The sequence below is a fragment of the Notamacropus eugenii genome, chromosome 1 (genome assembly GCF_028372415.1).
Source record: "Notamacropus eugenii isolate mMacEug1 chromosome 1, mMacEug1.pri_v2, whole genome shotgun sequence".
In the NCBI taxonomy this organism is placed as follows: domain Eukaryota; kingdom Metazoa; phylum Chordata; class Mammalia; order Diprotodontia; family Macropodidae; genus Notamacropus; species Notamacropus eugenii.
This window is the reverse complement of record NC_092872.1, coordinates 605,725,980-605,747,781: the sequence shown is the minus strand read 5'-3', so window position 1 is coordinate 605,747,781 and position 21,802 is coordinate 605,725,980. Positions and strand designations below refer to the sequence as shown.

Sequence of the window (21,802 nt, the reverse complement as noted above, 5' to 3'; positions counted from 1 at the left end):
GAACTTTTTACTCATCCCATATGTACAACCTTGTTTCTGTCTCTACAATCTCATGTCCTTTCCTCTTTACTCACCCATCTATCACCCTGATTTGAGTCCTCATCACTTCTTGCCTAGACTATTGCAGTAGCCTCTTGCTTGGCTTCTCTACTTCAAGCATCTCCAAAATCCAATCCATTTTTCAAAGTGATTTTCCTAAAGTTTAGGTCTGATCATGTCACTACCCTGTTCAAAAAAATCCCGTGGCTCCCTGTTGCCTCCAAAATCAATGTTCTTATGACCTATCCCTTTGTTAAGTTACCACTCTTGTTTCTTCCCCAATGTGATCCAGTCATATCTCCTGCCTACTCTTGATTCTATACATACATCACTCTAGCTCTGGTTCTGGTCCTTTGCATTGGCTGTTCTCCATGCCCGGAATGTTCTCTGTCCTAATCTCTGCTTCTTGGAATGTCTGGTTTCCATCAATTGGCTTTTGTGCTCAAAGAGGATCGAAATGATGTCACTATGTCAGGGTCAAGGTATATGGTCTCTATTGTGGTTGATCAGACCAACACAAGCTCAGAAGATTCTACCACAGGTTGGGCACAAATAGTCCACATGAACATTTGGAACGGAGATGTCTCTAAAATTGTACATCTCATGTTTCTTTTGAGCTACTACAATTCCGTTTTGTTCACAGAATATAGCACCTTCTTTGATGCAGGCATGCCATGCTAGGGGGTCCTTTGCCAATCTCTCCCATATCTCACAAGTGTTTCAAAAGTTCTTCAGAGAGACCTTGAAAGTGTCCTTGTATCATTTCTTCTGACTTCTATGTGAGCACTTGCCTCTCTATTTCAAGAATCTCCAAAATCCAATCCATTTTTCAAAGTGATTTTCTGGACTATAGTCCAGAATGTGTGGGAATTCTAACTCAGTGTGAACTGCTGGGACCAAAAGCTTGTTTTAGGGGCAAAGGGAAGGATACCACCCCACCTATATCCGTAATGTGAACCAAGAGATAGGACAAATGAAGTAGCTCACCACAGGGAGATAAGTCACTGGTTGACCCGTATGAAGTCAACTTTATCCCAGATCTCAGGATAACACTAGCCAAATATTTGTTAAAAGCAGGAAGGCAGAGAAGATAAGGGTGATTCAGAAGGCTCATTCCTTTCACTCTATGCCTAAGTGACACTGAACAATGGAGGGAAGGCTGGACCTACAGCCAAAGAACCACAGAATCTCAGAAATGAAAAAGACCTCAGTTATTAAGTTCAATCCATACGTGAAAGGAATTTTCACTGTAACAGTTGACAAGTGGAAAATACAATGGCAAACCAATCCAGTATCTTTGCCAAGAAAACCCCATGGACAGCACTGGCATGCGCTGGTTCACAGGGTCATTAAGAGTTGGCCATGACTGAACAACAATAACGACATTCTTATTACTTGGGCATCAGTTGGATTGGATGGCCTCTGCGATCCCTTCCAACTCTAAGCTGTGATAATTCAGTAGCCTAGATCTTCTCCAGATGCCATCATTCTTTAGCTACTCCCCAAATCTCTTCCATGATGGAAAGAGTGTACAAGTTTTCTCAGACAAGCAGAAAATACCAAAGTACATCTTTTGGCACAAGGAAATATTTAAGCGTTTTGGATTGGAAGTGTTTACGTGTTGGGCCATGAGCTTCATATAGAATAATGACGAAGAAAAAACAAAACCTCAACAAAGCAAGCCATTAAGGAGAATCAAAGCTACTTTTCTGAAACATGGTAGTAAAATCTCTAATACAAGGGGATATCCTCCAATCTAATCCCCTGTTTTTCCATGAAAGAAATTAACCCAGAGAGAGGAAGTGACAGGAAGAGAAGGGACATGCCGCATGATAAGGTAGCTGAATGGTTCAGTGGATAGTCGTAGGTCTGAAGTCAGGAAGGTCTGAATTCACATCTGGCTATAAAATCAGGGTAATGACAGCGCCTCCCTCACAGGGTTGTTGTGAGGATCAACTGAGCTAAATACTTGTAGAGTGCTTAGCACAGCACCTGGCATATAATAAGTATTATATGAATATTTACATATGCTTGGAATCCAGTTCTCCTGGCTCCTGGTCTTTCTGCTGTGCTGTACTACTTCCCTGCTAAGTGATTAATAATCATGTCACCCAAATTTTGACTTAACATGGCACTTTGATTCTGACAATTACCACATTTAGACATCTATTAACATTTTATTATCCTCACATGTCCAGAAACAGGCAAGCAGGGGCATTACTGGCCCTGAATTAGAGATGAGGCATCTGAGACACATTGAGCATTCATTAACTTGTTCAGTGAGTTAATAGTTTAATAAGGTAGAGGCTGAACAGTAAATACACTTCTAAGGTTCCTCCAAACTACTTAAAAGTCCTATGAAGCCAATAGAAAAGGTCACAGTTATTGAAGGAAGTCCCTATTCTACTGGGTCTCTTCTGAGTCACAGTGTAATGTACTCTCAACCATACAGTTAAAGCTGGAATCTTTTGTTGTTTAGTCATTTTTCAGTCATGTCTGACTCCTCGTAACCCTATTTGGAGTTTTCTTGGCAAAAATACTGGAATGGTTTGCCATTTCCTTCTCCAGTTTCTTTTATAGATAAGGAAACTGAGGTAAACAGGGCTACACAGCTGGTAAGTTTCCAAAGCCAGGTCTTCCCGACTCCAGACCCAGCACTTTATCCCTTGTGTCATAGACCTGGTCCACCTGAGAATCTAGAGTCATCTAGTCTAATCTCCACCTCTTCATTTTCTTTATATACTAGGAAAATAAGGTCCAAAGAGTTTGCCAACACCACATGGGTAGTAAATGACAGAGCTGGGATTTGAACCCAGGGTCTTTGGCTCCAAATTCAGCCTTCTTTCCACTACTCTACATTAACTTTCTTCATGTACCACCTTGAGTCCCACAGGCATAACTTCAGAAGCAGAAAAGTGGAAGCTGATGTGTACAAATGCACAGGATGCAATTTTGCCCAAGGATAGCTGTGTTCAGAATCAGAACCCTGTGCAACTAACCCTTAGCCCTCCGTTCTTCTCTGGCTTCCTACGCTGTTGATATTTGCTGTGGTCACACCACTCACTAATTGTGTGCCTGTGTGCCTCACCAGTCTGGGTCTCAGTTTTCTCATCTGTTAAGAGAGGGGTTTACAAGGAGGTTAAAGACAGAAACAAAAGCCCAGTGTATACCCAAATATGATAGGGAGCTAAGTGGTGCAGTGGGTTAGAATACCAGGCATGGGGTCAGGAAGACTCATCTTTCTGAGCTCAAATCTGGCCTCAGATACTTTCTAGCTGTTGACCCTGGACAAGTCACTTAACCCTGTTTGCCTCAGTTTCCTCATCTGTAAAAAGAGCTGGCAAAGGAAATGGCAAACCACTGCAGTATCTTTGCCAAGAAAACCCCAAATGGGGTCACCAAGAGTAAGACAGGACTGAAAATGAATGAACAACAACAAACATGCAAATAATCATATCAACATTGTTTTGGTAGTAGCACGTTGACAAGGAGCAGCAGCTGATTGAAACACATAAACAAATCGCAGCACAAAGATATTATAGAATAGTATGCCAAAGGAAATGATGAGAAAGAACTCAAAGAAGCATGGGAAGACTCAGTTCAAATACCATTCTCCACGTGAAGCATCCTTCCCTACCTTAGTGAACTCCCTCCCCAAAGCCCCTGGTCTTCATTTTGTATATATGACCACCACATGTGTATATAGACACACATTCACATATACGTAAATATACATATACAGACAGCTGCCTTTCTGAGAGCACCTGCCCCCCTTCCCAAACTGCTTTATATACATGATGACCATGTAATGTCTGTGTATATACATATATATGTACAAATATGCAAGCATGCACCCATATACAGTCTCTCTCCCTGTTGGAATATAAGCTCCTTGAGGGCATCAGTTGCTTCACTTCTGTCTCTCTATCACCATGGCTTGGCATAGTGGTACATAATAATAGCGCATAATAATAAATTGGCATAGTAACAGTAAAAGTAATAAATTAGCAAAATAATAAATTAGCATAATAAATGGCACATAATAACGGCACACAAATAAACTGGCACATAATAGATGCTTAATGACTGAACGGGTACAATGTGAAATAAGAATAATCTAGAAATAATTTACATCTTGACTAAAATAATGCAAATTAAAATACCATTTCATTGAAAGGCAGTCAGGCTGTGATTAATGGTAATGGTTAATTTCTGTTGCAGGAAACAGATAATGAAGCATGCCTCCTTCCTTTTGGGAGATGGATGCAGAGGTGTTGCAGACACCATCAGATATGTTTGATGGATTAATAGATTCTATTAATGGGAACAGCTAGGTGGCTTAATGGACAGAGTGCTGGGTTTGGAGTCAGTTAAGATCAGAGTTCAAATCTGGCCTCAGACACTTACTAACTGTGTAACCCTGGGCAAGTCACTTAACTCCTATTTGTCTCAGTTCCGCATCTGTAAAAGGAGGGCACCCTGGAGAAGGAAATGGTAAACCACTCTAGTGTCTTTGCCAAGAAAACCCCATGGAAGATACAGTCCATGAGTGAGACAGGCCTGAACAGCAGCAGCACAATTCTATCCAACAGCTTTCTTTTGTCACAAGGGAAAATTCAGTGGGAAGGGCTATAAATAAACAAAATGAAAACAAACAGAAGTTATTGGACTAGAGTTCCTTCTAGTTCTAACACACCAAGATCTAATGACCGTAACAAAAAAAAAGCCCTGCTATAAATGACAAAGAACACTTCCACTAAATTCTCAGATGACTTGTTTTTGGTGTGGTATGGAGGTGAACCAAGGTCAATGATTCTGAAAGTCTGTCTTCAGTGTTTAAACTCTGTCAGGTCCCTCCAAGTTGGAAAGGCTCAAGTGCTAGCCCAAAGACAGACTATGATGTACCCTTTGTCCAAGGATCAGACCTGCCAAGTTAGTGACCAGGGGATAAGCTTTCGATTTTGGAAAATCATGAAACTATGAAGGAAGGTGTGGAATGGTCATGAGGTGCACAGGTAAACTGAGATCTCCTCCCAACCCCCCTCCATGAAATTACGATTGTTTAAAAAGGTTTTTAAGGGATGCTGTTATTGAAAGCAAATGTTGTCAGGGCTTTGGTGTCAGAAATAACAACAAAGCACAAGGAAGCATGAGAGAGTTCAGAAAAACCTGTTTGCCTAGGCTGGGGGTGGGGAGGGGGGGAGAATAGGAAAATATGAAAAATGCCTTCCTTTTAAATAATCTTATTTTTAGAAATCCTCACATTCTTGATATAGAGGTATTTCCATAGCTCAATTAATCTAAAGCAAAATGCATATTCTTCTACAATTACCCAGGTAAGTTTTTTAAAAATTAAATTTCTAATTAATTAATTTAATTTTTAATTAAACTAAATTAAAATTTTTTTATTAATTTAATTTTTATTCTTTTGCTGAATTATTTGTGTAATACGGCCGATGGTTGTCTCTGCCTTTAATGGGAGCATTCTGTATAGCTTCGGGCGCCAATTTGTGTGTGAGGGAAAAAGGATTCTACGCCTTCATTCCCTTCATTAGTTTTCACACTACTTTTATATCTGAATTGCTTTGACTGTTGCACTGGTGACTCTTGCATGGTCTGGGTAACAGAGTTCCATAACAGATGGGTTTGGGTTACAATTTGCATGACTATTGACCCCAAACGTCGACAATGAAGCTGGAAAAAGCAGTGAGGAGCTCTAGTCAGAGTTCCCAGAGACATCAAGGGCCCAGTTGAGACACTTGAGTAACTGCAGAAAAAGTAGAGTTTTAATGGGGTTTTTGCTCAGCTCCCTTTTTCATTCAGGCTGTGTCTATGCAAGCACAATTCAGATGTACCAAATAATTGTAACCGAAATATCCAGATAATAGATAGTAGTAGACTCTTAGAATGGGGAAAGATGAGTAGGTATGTTCTTCATGGAAGAAGGCTTTTGTTTTTTCCATCATGTGAGCTTACTTTTTAATCATAGCTAGCATTTATGTAGAGTTTTAAGTTTTGTAAAACACTTTATAAATGTAACCTCATTTTGTCCTCCAGAAGTCCTGGTCTACTAGGTGCTAATTATTATTTATTGTTACTGTGGAGCTGTTTCAGTCACATCAACTCTTCGTGACACCATTTTGGGATTTTCTCAGCAAAGACAATGGAATGGTTTGCTACTTTCCTCTCTAGTTCAATTTACAGATAAGGAAACTGAGGCAAGGATGGTTAAGTGACTTGCCCAGGGTCACACAGCTAGCAAGTGTCTGAGGCTGGATTTGAACTCAAGATGTGTCCTCTTGATTCCAAACTCAGGGTTCTATTCACTGTGTCACCTAGACATCCTATTATTATCATCATCATCTCTTTTTTTATAGAGGAGGAAACAGTCAAGCAGAGGTTAAATGTCTTGCCCAAGGTCATACAGCTAAACATTCCAACTTAACTAGAACTCATGTCTTCCTGATTCCAAATCCAGCACGCTCTTCATTGGCTTTTAGAATATAGCACATGTTGAAGTTGAGATTGATGATCAGAAAAAGAGAAAAATTAGTTGACTAGGCTAAGGCAGAAAAGGATTAGTTAACTAAACTACTAGTTAGGCAGAGACTGTTGTGCTAGTTGGCACTATTATTAATAATAAGTATGTATTAAACCTCCCCCCACCCCCCGCAATGGAGTAGAAGGAAACACAGAAAAAATATTTTTGAAAAGCTTTTTAAAAATTTAAACTATAAATGGTTTAGAATTTGAGGTTTTATTTCAAATTTTTTCATTTTATTTACTACATTGTTGATATTTGTTGAGATTTTAAAAACAATTTTTAATTATAAATTTAGGATTATTGGGCCTTAGAACCCAATAGAATATAAGAAGATAATAGAAGAGTTCTCAGAAACCATGTAGTCCAACCCCTTCATTTTCCCGATAACAATAGTGACTATTAGGCATTAAGGTTGGCCACTTCTTTATGTTATCTCATTCACTCCTGTCCCCATTTTACAAATGAGGACACTGAAGATCAGAGATGGGACGTGAGTTGCCGGTGGTCACGTAGCTAGCAAGAATGAGGCAGAATTTGAATTCAGGAGTTCCTGATTTTAAGTTCTGTGCTGTGTCCAGCAGAGGAGATTGAGGCTAAGTGGCTTGTCAAGGTCATCCTTTAAAGACAATAATTAACAAACAAAAATTATAGGCATTGCAATTATGAAGAGGAGGGAGATAGCAGGTAGGTACAGTCATGGGATCATTTTATAGAACAGGAAAGATTTGAATTGGTTCTGAAGATTCAGGGGTAGAAAAACCCAGGAGTATGTGTGCTTGAAGAGTGAGTAGACAGATTTCTCTATTCAACGTGATTGAAAAAATTCATCACCTAGCATTTGGCCCTCATCATTGTTGATAAGCCTCTGTGACCTCAAGTCAGCTGGTCCTTGGACTTACTCGCTTGGGGTGGGTGGGTAATTAATACGCCAGAGATCTTGCCCTTCTGGCATAGCCTTTAGAGTCCAAGGTCAGGTCCACATCATGGTGCCTTAGAAGAGGTGCCTTGCAGAGGGATCCCAGTGTTTATATGTTACAGTCAAGGAGACTGAAAACAAAGAAAATCTATGGAATATACCAGAATCCAGATGTCAGTTAGTCACAGACTAGTTTAAGACACAGACGCAGCTCAAGGCACAGATTTTTTTTTTTTTACAGTTTTCCTTTCACATGCTAATTTAGCCCTATGCAGTTTCAGAACTGGTAAACCTGGTCCCTGATGGATGGGAGAAATAATGACACTACTACTGCGAGAATTCCTGAATGGCTTCTCAGAATGCATTTCCTCCCAGAAACAACGCTGGGCAGTCATTAGATTTTACAGTATGGAAGCTACAGCCTTCTGCTGCAAGTCAGCATTTTGGAATACTGACTGAGAGACAGACTCCAACTCTATTAAATTAACCTTGAGATGTTTAAAATATGTCTGTATTCAATAGTGAATTAAGATACTTTAAGTTCTGTAAAAGGGGAATGATTTACCTTATAGGGCTGTGAGGATCAAATGAGATCATGTATGTAAAAGTGCTATGCATCTCTCAGCTATTATTATTATTATTATTTTTTCATTACTGAAAGAGAAGTTGCTAGAGGGTACAACACCAGCTGTCATAGTCCTTAGCACATATGGGTGCATGGCGCACACAAACACACACACACATACACACACACAGCATCATGAAATAAAGGAGAAGCAGAAAGCAGAAAGATGGCAGCCTTGGCTAAATTTTACATAGGAGTAAACTAGTGCATTATTAGCATAGAAAATAATGACTTCACTTTTTTTTGTGGGGTGGAGGTCTTTTAACGTACCTTTGGCTAACTCTCCAGGTAGAAATTTAAGGTACTTTTATTATCAAAGTGACTGAGCACCATACTCCTGGGGAAAGCCCTGCTCCTGTGACTTTATGGAGAACCAATAAATGCTCTTCCTGTTGCTTTTTTCTTGAAACACAAGTTTTCTGGAACATTCTGAAGTTATTTGGCAAAGTTAAATGTAGAACAGGTAAATAAATGGGCCCATGGCCCAAGGTGCTGACATCCAAGTATGACTTGCCCCACCCAACCACTGTCCCTGCACCTTTCCCTGTTCGCTTTCTCTCCAAACCTGGTAGGGAGAGAGAAAAGCCAAGTTTTCAAGTGGGCTTGATTTGCCCTCTTCTCCTTAGAACAACTACACCAGTGTTCAAAGTTTCTGTCTCTGAACCTTCCCTTTCTCCTAACTCATCCTGCCCCAGTGAAATAATTCCTATTCATGGCTTTGATAATTGTTATTTGTAGACTCGGAAATAAAGGTGTCAGTTCCCACATCAGAATCTTGAGAGTAGAAAATAATAAAATGTACATTTACCCATGTTTCCAAACCCCATATCAATCTTGCAAAGTATAGCTCTTCTATACAATCCCATTAAAAGTGCACAATATTAGAATTGTTCTGGAGGTCTGGTAGGTATGGTTAACAAAGCAATATTTTATTATCATTTCCAAAGGTCAGGAATATATGCTTGACCTGGAGGTCCCAGTCATTCCAGAGTGACCTTGGATTACCTGGGCTAGCACCAGATCTTCCTTGTTCAAGGTGACTCTCCCCAGACTGCCCTTCAGTGTTTGAGGCTCAGGAAGGAGGAAGGGAAGAACATCAGGAAGACTCCACCACCACTCTTTCTTCACTTCCATACAGAAAGCCTTCACTGATCTTCCTAATTGATGGTACTTTCTCCTTCCTCAAATTACTCTGAACCTTCTCATCTGCATGACATATTGGATTCCCCCATCCCCATCTAAGCTCTTCGAGGACAAGCATTATTATGTTCTGTCTTTGTATCTCTAGTGGTCTGCACATAATAAGCCCTTGGTATGAGTTTATTCAGTCAAATCAAGTTGAAAGGCCTAGAATTTTTAAATCATACCTGACACGATTAAGCATTAATATTAAGGGTTAAATGTTTATTGAATGAGAGCTGTTCAAAGTGACTAAGTAGGTTCAAGAGCTGATGTGGAGGACATTGACTCTGAAGTGCATCCTACATGAACCCCCACCAAGTGGGGAAACCAAAGGCATTTATTATCTCTCAGGCACCTCAGAATACAAGATGACTTGGAATCCAGCCAGGGCAAAGTTCCAAAGTCTTCCACCTTCCTGGGGTCTAGGAAGAATTAACTCTGGTTGGAGGAGAGGTATAATGAAGAGGGAGGGAAAACTGCCTTTCTGCATTCTAGCATACTAGGACCTTCAGGCACAATAAGTCCTTAGACATGTTCAGCCTCAGTGACCCAAGATTATATCTGGTTGAATAACACAGAGAGTCTTTGTAACTAGTTTGACTCAGGGAATAACAGTTATCTTTACTGTTCCTTGCTATTTTACTTCTCTGAAAGTCTCCTAGAAAGCTCCTTGATAGGGTCACGGGGACCCTAACCTTAATTCTCCAACTCTAACCCTAACCATAACTCTACTGAACACAACAGTTCAGCCCACGGAGGAGTAAAGATAAGAGAGAGCCTACATGCATATGTCAGAGGAGAGAGAATTTAAAAGGCAATTTCAACATCAGATGTCATAGAGGTTTGGGAGAAGAGGAGCTTCCCAGTTGTCTATCCCCAAGAACTGCTGAAAGTCACCATCATGTGATTCGTTCAATAAAATTTCTGGTTTGCACAAGAAAACTGTTGGTTCAGATACAAAACTTCTCAAAAACAAAAAAAAACAAAAACAAAAACAAAGCCTTAAAAGAGAAGGATACTGCTTGTGAAACCAGGCTTCTGCCTCCAGTTTTGCTATGAACTAATGGCGTGGCCTCAGTTTCTTCATCTTTGCAATTTTGCAGTCAAGGGATGGCCTAAATGGCCTCTGAAATCCTTCCAGCTCTAACATTCTATGATCTGTCTTTGTGGCAGGATCTTATTCCCAATGGAAGCTTTCCCTGACAAAGGAATGTGGACATATTCCAAATTCAACTTGGAGTTACCTTAGTTGATTTAGTGACTAATACACAAAGATTATCCAGTGGCAAATAACCTATATTGGAGATAAATGATTGATTGTGATGGTATTTGAAAACAAAGAAGTCCCAGAGGTAGTCAGATTCTCCTCCCCTTTACTATTCCCAACCTTAGATTATCATTAGCGTAAATATGAGCACATATTTAAACAACAAACAAATCCTTTGCACTTGTATCCCATTTTTAATGTTTTAGGAAACTCTGAGATCTAACACCTTAGTCTTAATTTTTTTTTCATAAACAAAAATCTCTCCTTTGTACTTTCTCTTCCATAAACAGAAAAACAAACTCCTGTTACATACAGGGAAAAAAATCAAGCAAAATCAAATTTCTGTGTTGGCCATATCCAAATTTTATATATCTCCATCTGGAGGTGGACAGAATCATGAGTTCTTTGGAATTGTGAATTGTCATTGCATTGAACAGAATCTCTAAGAATTTCAGAGCTGTTTGTCTTTACAATATTGCTATTGCTGTCTTTATATAAATTGTTCTCATGGTTCTACCCAATTCACTCTGCATCAGTTCATATGAGACTCCCCAGACTTCTCTGAAATCATTCCCTTCATCACTAACAGCACAACAGATTTCCATCACATTCATATGCTGTGGTTTATTCAGCCACTTCTAGCTTGCTTGATAATAACTTACAGAGACTGGCAAGTCAGTTATGATCATCATTCCTATTTTGCAGATGAGGGAACCTAAAGTACATCGAATTTAAGTGACTGCTCAAGATTAAATATCTGGTAAATGGCCAAGTAGCGATCAGATCTCAAGTCACAACTTTCAATTCAATGCACTATCACAGGACAGGTGGATATATATAGGATTGAGGGACTATAGAGCTTATCAACTACAAGTCGATTTTTTTAAAGATTGGGTAACTGAGTCCCAAAGAGGGGAAATGGCTAAACGAAAATCACACAAACACCAAGAATTTGAACACATAATGCTAAATCCACTGTTGTCTCCTCTCTACCTCTCACCAATAAAACAGAACAATGTAGTGTTTAGGTGCCCCACCCTATCCAGCCAGCTCACAAAAACTTTTCAAATTCAGGAAATATTATAACAACACCGACTTTGGAAGAAGAGCCCCAATGTTCAGACTCTGCCTCTGATGTTTATCACCTATGACCTTGGGCAAATTATTTAACCTGTAAAATGACGAAGTTAGACTAGCCTCTAGCTCTATACTGATTAGCAGACTAATTATTTCATCTTTGCTTTTAGAATTCAGGGAACTAAGTTTCAGTCTGGCTTTGCCATTTAGAATTACAGAATTGGAGAGTTGGAAAGAAGGACCCATAAAGTTCAATCTCTAATCCAAATCTACCTAAATCACAAATCATATTTATAATACCCTATACTTGATGAGCGCTTATCCAGGCTGCACTGATAGGCAATTTGTTACTCAGGCACAGACCTTTTCATTTGGGACATTTCTAACTGTCAGGTCCTGATGATGGCCAAGCATAAAGGAGTTGGAAATTCTTATTGAAACTGAAATTTTATTGAAATTTTTATTGAAAGAAATACCCACATTGATGACATCCCAGAACCCACGGCAGCACAAGAATGCAGATTTCAAAGTCTGCCTCCTTGTCCCTTCTACCTTTGCTACCAGTTTTGACTTCTTGGTCCAAGAAAAATAAATCTAATCCCTCTTCTTACATGAAAGCTGTTCAGTAGTGATGTTCCTGCTAAGCTTTCTTTTCACCAGGTTCCACATCCCCAGTCCATTCTTCATAGCTTTCGAGTCTTCTTGCACTTTACCTGATAAGCGTGGGTAGGTGGCTCAGAGGATAGAGGACTGAACCTAGAGTCCTGGCCTCAGACAATTCCTAGCTGTGTGACCCTGGGCAAGGCACTTAACCCTGTTTGCTTCAGTTTCTTCCTCAGTAAAATGAACTGGAGAAGGAATGGCAAACTCCTCCAGCATCTTTGCTAAGAAAACCCCAAATGGGGTCACAGAGTCAGACACAACTCAACAACAACCACAAAAACTGTGGTTGTGGGCTACTGTTAAAGAGATCTTTGGTCACAGAAGATAAGAGGTACACAGGACTGTTGAAGGGCAAATACTGCTCTTATTTTCAAAAAAGGGGAAGAAGATGATAGACTTAGTGATGAAAGCGAAACATGGAGACCACCTACGTCAGCCCCCTCATTGTATAAATGAAAAAACTGAATTTCAGAGAGAAAGCTTTACCCAAGGTCACGTAATAAGTGGCAGAGCTGGGATTTGAAGCAAGGTCTTCTGACTCAAAATTCAACACTTTTTCCACTGCACCATGAAAAGGGTATAATCTACAAAGTATGAGCCAGTGAACTTAATTTCAATATGTAGGAAATTTCTACAAGGCATTATTAAATGTATATATGGGAAGCAGCAAGGTGGGAAAGGCAGCTAAACGGCACCATGGAATATAGCCCTGGGCCTGGAATCAAGAAGACCTGAGTTCAAATCTGGCCTCAGACACTTACTAGCTGTGTGAACCTGGGCAAGTCATTTAACTGCCTCAGTTTCTTCATTCATAAAATGAACTAGAGAAGGAAATGGCAAACTCTCTAGTATCTTTGCCAAGAAAATCTCAAATGAGAATCACAAAGAGTCAAGCAATACTGAAAAACAACTGGGAAAAAGTTCTTTAGCTAACATACAAGTGCACAATGGGAAAAATGGATTTCACATGGTACAGGACAACTTTCTTTCACCCCACTGAAAATGTATAAATTTCAAAGGACTTATAGGAGACTCATAAAGAAAATCCACAAAGGACTCACAATAGTCAGAAAGAAATCAATGATTCCCTCACTCTGGTGAGGACCCCCCTTTTTCACAAAGTCCTATGTGGTCAACTGGGAATGTCAGACAGCCAGTCAGGCAAACATTTCTTAAGCCCCTATTCATGCCAGGCACTGTGCTAAGTTCTGGGGATACAAAAAGGGGCAAAAGATAGCTCCTACCCTCAAGGAGTACACAATCTAATGAGACAGAAATCAAGCAAACACATACGTGCAAACAAACCATGTACCAGAAAAATAGGAAATAATTAAGAGAGAAATAATTAAAAAATAATTTAAAATTTTTTAAAATAAATTAAAAAAGAGAACAGCTCCAGTCACTGAAACTTAATAGGGAGATATCTTTTGTCCTCTGAATAAGGTACCTGTGGGCAGATCTACCCTTAGTAGGCAAAGGAATTCAAAAGTCCCAAACTATGACTCACCCTTTAAACTCATTGAATTGATCAAGAAACTTCTGTCATCAACTCCTTTATGTCTAGTAAATGATTCAGCCCATTGTTAGAACCTGTCAAGACTAGATCCTGAGTATACTGGCTTTTTGATTCAATACATTAACTATCCCTTCCAGCTTTGTATTACATATAGATCTGATAAACATACCACTTTTGCCTTCATTCAAATCATTAATAAAAATATTAAACAGAGCAAGGTCAAAAACAGAGCTCCATGGCACATCACTGGATACCCCTACTAGGTTGGTATTGACTCATTAATCACCACTATTCGGGCACTGTCATTTTCAGCAGTTCTGAACCGATAGAATTATACTATATCCAGTCTAAATCTACCCATCTTACCTCCAAAGATATTGTGAGAAACAGTCAAATTCTTTACTGAAACACAAATATATGTCATTCATTTGCTTTACCAGTTTGGTAGTCTTGTTAAAAGAAAAATGAGGTTAGTCTGGTAAGACTTGTTTTTAATAAAACTAAGCTGGATTGTAATGATCACGCTTCCCTTTCTAACTGCTCATAAAGCATCCCTTTACTAATGTATTATGTATCTCTGTCCCTTACCAGCCCATAGTTTGAATTATACACTGTCTCCTTCTTACCTTTTCTTTTTTTGTAAAATGGAGACAATGATTGCTTACCTCCAGGTCAGCAACAATACTCACATTATCCACATTTCTCAAAGATCACAGAAAACAGTTCGGTGATAATTTCTTTCAGCATCCTTTGCTAGTATTCATGTAGACCACAAGACTCAATTCAATGAGGTCAGTTAAGTGATTTCTGAACAAGCCCTTCACTTACCCTTATTTGAAATTGCTTATTAGCTCTGTGGGCTTAGAGACTTCATTTCACTTCTCTTGATCTTTTTTTTTTATTAATTTTTTAAAAAGTGTTATTCAGCTCTCAATGTCAGCCCTTCCCTTCCTCAAATCCAAGCCCACTGTAATGGGAAGCACATTGGAACTACTCTCCAGTCCTACTGATCTCACTTACTGAGCAGTGAGAAGCACACTGGGTTTGCAGTCCAAAGTTTGTCCTTTTACCTTTGGGACTTCAGTTCCCTCATCTATAAAAAGAGGTGGTTGGATAGGTAACTTCTAGAATCCTTTTCAGCTCTAAAATTCTAATTTCAAACCTAACTACCATGCAGAATAATGTTTCTAAGGGAATGTTAATTCATTCAACAAACATTTATGAAGATTATAGAACACGCACGTAACTATGCTAGGCTCTTGAGGAGACATAAAATTTGCATAAAACAGAATTCCCTTTATCATGAAACTTACTGCTATTTAGGGAGATAAGACATAGAAATAATTTTAATGCATATTATTATATGCTAAGTGATTTAATCAGAGTTGCAAAATAAAGTGCCGTTTGCAGTCTAAGGGGGAGGATTCCAGGAACTTAACCCTTCTGATTTGGAGTTTAAAGAATGAATATGAACTCAAGAGAAGCAAATATGGAGAATGAAGACAATCTAGGCCTGGGAAACAGCAGGAGCAAAGGCACTGAGATGCTTCATGTGAGAGTAAAGAAAAAAAAAGAGCATACCCTTCCTCCCACCCCATTGGTGGGATGGGGACTGGCATGTGGTACCCAACTTAAATGCTTACTGACTTACCGACTCCCTCTGCCCTTCCCTCCTCTGCCCACACCTACCTACCAGGAAGTAGGACCCCGAAGTCTTCCAGCTCTATGGCGGAAGCCAGACCTGAGACTCAGAGATAGGGACTAAGTGGGCAGGAGGCAAGGGGTGGAGAAGCAGGGGCTCCAGTGCCTGACACAGACCTTTTGAGGACACTCTCCTCTCTGGCAGGCTCTCTGGTCCCCCAGATGTCAGACCACCTGCTCCCCTTCTCAAGGCCGCCACCTATTGCTTCTGACCAGAATTTCTCTTCTTTCCTGACTCACATATCTTGGCACTTAGCTCATTAGATTTTTAAAGAACAGCTTTGTTTTGTTTTTTAAATGCTTGTAAACAAAGATGAAACAGTCACTTTTTTTTAAAGGCTTCACCTTATGCCCTACCTCTTCTTTCCCCTTAAGCCCTTTGTATAAGAAGAACTGAATTGAGATTAAGCTACATTTCAGAGAAATGGAGGTTATCCAGGGCCAGGACCTGGACACTGGCTGAATAGGGTTTTAAAGGAAAGGACCTCCAGGTAGGGCTGAGGAGACTGGCTGCAGGTTGGGCAGGCGGCCTGCAAGATGGTGCTGAAAGGGTGGGGGCAGTCAGGGAAAGAAAATGCCAGGGAGGGGGCGGAGATTGGAGGGCAGGAAGAGAAACCAAACTTGAGGGGGGGCTGGGAATTCCTCATTTCAGGAAGAAGTCAGCAGAAGAGGACTCCCAAGAGGCCCAGCTAGCAATTTTGTCTTCCCTTGGGAAGGAGTTGTCCAAAGTAGGGTGTGGCCTGTGGGCAAAAATTACCTGGTAGCTTTTTTTTAGGATGAATTTTTATGGCTAACTAGGTACTAAAGCCATTGAGGAGTGGCAAGTATTGTTGGAGTAATTCTGAAGCCCCAGGGCAAAGCCCTATTAGTCTCAACTTAACTGACAACTTCTCAGCTCCCAAATTCACTTTGTACAAATTGGAGACTTACTGTATTCGATTTTACAAGCAAAGGAAAATCTCTGGCCACGCATAGTCCTAGAGTCTGCCTAGTTACATTGTTCTTTATCCTTAACTACATTCCTATCCACCTCATCTCATAATAGGACCCACTGGACAACAGAAGTAAGAATACTGGACTGAGAGTCAGGAGACCTGGTCCTCAGTTTCCTTACCTGTAAACATGGATAACAATACTTGTTCTTACCTATCTTGAGGGGTTGCTGTGACCTATGATAAAGCTATTTGGACAAATAAAAAACCCTGGATAAATGTAGAGTGGTACTATTATAAATTACTACAACCTGTTGGGCATCCAACTTGCTAGTTGCTGGGGCAACTAGATGGCTCAGTGGATAGAGCACTGGGCTTGGATTCAAGAAGACCTGAATCCAAATAACATTTGTTAAGCACCTACTACGTGCTGGGCACTGTGCTAAGTACTGGGGATACAAAAAAAACAAAAAGCAAAAGACAGTCCCTGCCTAGAGTCTAATGAGGGAGACGATGCAAACAAATAAATACAAAGTAAGCTATACAGTGGATAAATAGGAGATAATTAACAGACAGTAGCTGTGTGACCTTGGGTAAGTCACTTGACTTCTATTTGTCTCAACTCAACTGTAAAATGGAAATAGTAATAGCACCTACTTCACAGGGTTTTGGGGAGGGTCAAATGAGATAACATTCGCAAAGCACTTAGCTCAGTGCTTGGCACATAACAGGCACTATATAAATGCTAGCTATTATTATTCATTTACATTTGTAGTTCTCTACATTGGCAAAATAAGTAGTTACCTAAGTGGTCAGTGAGATTGGAGGAACTCAAGCCTCTTGGGGAATCCTCAGCCTCCCAGCAGCTAGGTAGCTCAGTGGATAGAGTACTAGGCCTGGAGTTAGGAAGACCTGAGTTCTAATTCAGCATCAGACATTTACTAGCTGTAGGACCCTAGCCAAGTCACTTAATCTCCATTTACCTTAATCCACTAGAGAAGGAAATGGCAAATCACTTTAGTGTCTTTGCCAAGAAAACCCCATGGATAGAATGGACTAGCTATGATCCGTAAGGTCACAAAGAGTCACACAACCACAATTCAATTTCTGATCTGAAAGTTGGACTGCCATATGGTTAAGCAAACGATAACAAGTTCAAAACCAAACTAGAGCTTTTTCATCTCCCAACTTCCCATAGTTCTGTTAATGGTACCACCCTCCTCCCACTTTGAGTTATGTTGCCTTTCTTTTCCATTAGTAATAGGTTTCTGTCTCCCAGTCTCTCCTTTCCGTTTCTACAGCTACTGTCTCTGTTCGGTATTCAGACCCTTCTTAACCTCTCACCTAGACTACTACTAACTGCCTCTACATTGATTTCCCTATCTCCAGTTATCGTAGTCCAAGCCATATCACACATGCTACCATATTGATCTTCCTAAAACAATACTTGGATTTTATCAGTCCCTTTCTAAAAAAAAAAGGTTCTTGTTTGCCTATGGATTCAGTCCCAACACTTCAACCTGGCATTCAAGGCCTTGCATAATTCAGCCCCAATCTATTTTTTCTAGCCTTATCTCCTACTATACCCCACCTTCTAGTTAAATTGGACTGTTCACCACCTATCCCTGAACACACCCTGTGGTTCCTAGTCTCCATGTCTTTGTTCATACTATTCTACTTTGCTTGGAATGTTCTCCCCACCCTGACATCTCTACCATTTGAAACTCTGCCCATCCTTTAAGTTCTAGATCAAAGGCTACTTCCTTCCTGAAACTTCATGATCCCCCTCTTCCACTGGAAGTGATTTCTTTTGCCCCAGAACACTTTATTTGTCTTATTATCATAACCAGCCATCATGCAAATTGAGCAAATGTTCTCAATTCAGTTGGGGTGGGGTCACAGAGACTCTCAAACATTTTTAATCTCCTTCCTCCAGCCACTACTAGACTGTAAACTCTTTTAAAGGCAAGAATTGTGTCATAGACACATTTGTACCCCTTCAATTGCCTGGCGTAGTACTTCTATCCAGTAAGTACTCCTCAAATTTTTATTGAATTAAACATGATTACATGATAACTAAATAGAAAAATTATATCCAGGAGTCATCCTGCTGGCCCCAGAGACAGCTATCATTTAAAAAATCTCCCAAGTACCCTGAAAGCCTCTTTCAGCAACACACTTTCAACTTTTGATCTGAATAAGAGGAAACTACTTATTAATCAGGCAATAAGCATTTATTAAATTCCTCCTGTGTACCAGCCCCTACCAGTACCTATTATGTATATTAGATACTGGATATACAAACACAAAAGTGAGATGGTTAATCCCTGAAGGAGTACAAATTCTACTACTACTATAGAATCTGAGCACATGACTTAGAATTTAAAAGAACAACTGTGTTTGACTTGGAGTTGACTAAGAATAACAGGAAACAAATGAACAATTCTTGGTAGTTGGTAACATAAGCACACAGCAAATTCCAGTGGGTGGTGGCTGGTATCCAAATGTTTTCTAACATGTATGCAAAAGGAACTACCATAAGAATTTTCATTGAGTTTTTCAACTAGTATAGTCTTTATGAACTTCCCTTTGAACAAGGTCATAGAGAACAAGGTGAAATACGGAGGTCCAGAGAAGTCCAGGGATTTGCCCAAGGTCACACAACTTTCACTGACTATAGTGGGAGGAGAATCTTAAGCCTCCATCTATTTAAGCACCAACCTAGGTATAGTAGGAATAGTGCTCTGCACTATTATTATGCAAACAAATGTTTCTATTGTAATCTTTTCAAATCAAAGCTATCCAAACCTACAGAGAAAGGATTTAAGGTACATATCAACAAGTCCCACAGTTTTTGAATGAGGGATAACACCCCCCCCCCAAAAAAAACCCCAAGTCCTCATAGTATATCCCACCCAGATATTAATTGTCATAATTGTTCTGTTTTACAATCACTGAGTTTCTTTTGCTTATTCTTTGTCTCACAAGATTCTGGGCATTTTCACTGACGGTCTCCCAATCCCAGAATGCTCTTCTTTCTCATTTTCTACTCCTGGTTTTCCAAGCTTACTTCAAGTTCCAGCTAAAATCCCACCTTCTACAAGAGGCTTTTCCTAGGCCTGTTTAATTCTAGTGCCTTTCTTTTGAGATTCCCCTCAATGTACCCTGTATATAACTTGTTTGTACAGAGTTGGTTATTTCTCCATTAGCCTGTGAGCTCCTGGAGACCAGAGCCTGGGCATTTAGCACAGTGCTTGGAATATGGTAAGTACTTAAAAATTTTTGTTAACTGACTGATAAAAAAACTCAAAAAAACCCCTCAGTATTTCTCTCTCCCCCCACCCCGGGTAATAGATTTATAGCTGGAATAGACATTAGAGGTCTTCTATTCCAACCCCCTCCTAAGTTAATGCCATAATAAACCAAATAAATCTTTATTTTAAAGTTACACAATTTTGACAGTGATTCAAATTATATTTCTCTCATCAAGGGACATTATAAAAAAGCTTAGGAATCAGTACAGGGATAAAGAGATGTATGCAATGTTCAGCTGAAAACATAAAAACGCTTCCATTTGGTCATTACAAGTTGAAAAACAAACTTTAAAAAATTACTTAAAACTAGTCACACTCAGAATCTTTTGGGTAATGTGCTTCATTTAATACCATATTAACAAGTTGGTTTTTTTTTTTTTTTTACTGCATTTAGAATTTAGGTAATTCTCTAAACAATGTTTTGTGGTACCCCCAATTTATGTTATAACATTTCACAAAATCTAAGAAAGAAAACAATTATCAGCTGGCTGTAATTACAAATTACAGGAATTGAGGCAGAGAGAGGTCATAGGATCATTAGAAGTGACTTGCCTAAAATTATTATCGGTAGTAAGAGGTAGAGGCGAAATTTGAAACCAAATTCTTCAACTCTAAATCCAGAGTTCTTTACGCTACACTCTGAATAAATATAGTTTAAGGCAGTTTTGTTTTTAAACGCAAAAAGGACCTTGGGACCAAAGCATGTACTTGCTAAGCAGTATAAAGTTTTAAGAATGACAGCTTTATGGGAGTCTTTTGATTCTACGTAGACTATCAATTGCGTCAATTTGAGTTGCTGGAAGAAATGTTTGAAATCTCCAAATTCTAGAAAGTCTACAGCCCTAAATGACTTTGGGGAGGCTCTAACAGGTTTATGATGGAGCTCACAGGCTGGAAGGCTCTTATCAGCTTGTGCAAGGCTCTTTGGCACTTGGACTAGGAGATCGGGAGTTAAATCCTAGCTCCCAGTTTAGTAGCTGTCTATGTAGCTACAGCAAATCTCTTCAGTTTTCTGAGCCTTTCTGCTTGAGTAAAGGGAGGACAATATTTGAACTAGATGCCTCACGGGGTTGCTGTGAAGAAAGTGCCTGGGAAATAGGAAAGTGTTAAAAACCAACTGGGTATGAGCCCCATTCTTGTGCCTTCCCCCTTGTCAAGGGAGTAGGAAAAATCCTGACACTCGCAGAAGAGCTAGTAGCAGCATCATAGTCTGTCAAGTCTGCAGATGTTACCTCTATCTATCCTCATTCCCCTTCCCCATGGCCAGGAAATAACAGATATTTTTAAAGACCAACTCACAAATTCAAAAATGAAAAGCAGGTCTGGGAAGGTGGCCAGCACAGAGAAGCCACTGGGCAGGGAGCCGCCTCCCGAAGTTGCTGCAGGGGCCATCCTCTCTGCTTTCAAGGCTCTAAGAGCAGCCGCACTTGGTGTCGCTGATTTTCTGGGAGACAGAGAAGGTCCTTCCTCTCACCGGCTCTACCCGTACTCTCCGCTGGTCCTGGAGAATTCTGAACTGGTCTGATGGCCAGGGCGCCCAGGATTAAGAGGGGGGGAAGGAAGGAGGAGGAGACTGGCGCCCCCAGTGCGGGGTGTGGCAGCAGGTGTCTCCTCCCTGAAGGTGTAGACAAAGGACCAGAAAGACGCTGCCAAATCCTCATCTAGTGGCACTGGACGCGGTGACTGTGCCAGAGGAAACCCCGAGGATGCCAAGATGCCTACCCTCCCTCCCTCCCTCTGGCAGGCAGTGCCCGGTTCAGCCCCAGAGGGGCGCACTCCCCACTATGCTAGCCCAAAGTTGGATGGGGCTAGTTCCTGTGCCTTCTGTTCCTCACCCCCACCTCCAACCTGGGCTTTCTCTACTCGGTCTCAAGGGGAAGGGCACCGGCTCTCTCAGCGGGCCGGTGTTTCCAGTGTCCAGGGTTTAGAAGGTTTAGGTTGAAAGATCTGCCCTTGAGACGTGTGGGTGGGTGTGGCAGAGGAGTACGGGGATGAGGGGAATAACATTCACTGGATTTTAGGAATC

The 21,802-nt window shown here is 40.3% G+C and overlaps 1 protein-coding gene across 1 annotated transcript in view; it reads right to left on the bottom strand.

The window, feature by feature from the left end:
- Positions 1 to 21,505, bottom strand: part of MAL (mal, T cell differentiation protein) — a 47,858-nt gene extending 26,353 nt beyond the window's left edge. Inside the window, exon 1 of the mRNA XM_072634692.1 lies at positions 21,076 to 21,505. Coding sequence (XP_072490793.1) covers positions 21,076 to 21,168 — 93 coding nt within the window. The 5' untranslated portion in view covers positions 21,169 to 21,505. The remainder of the gene's footprint in view (positions 1 to 21,075) is intronic.
- Positions 21,506 to 21,802: the final 297 nt, after the last annotated feature.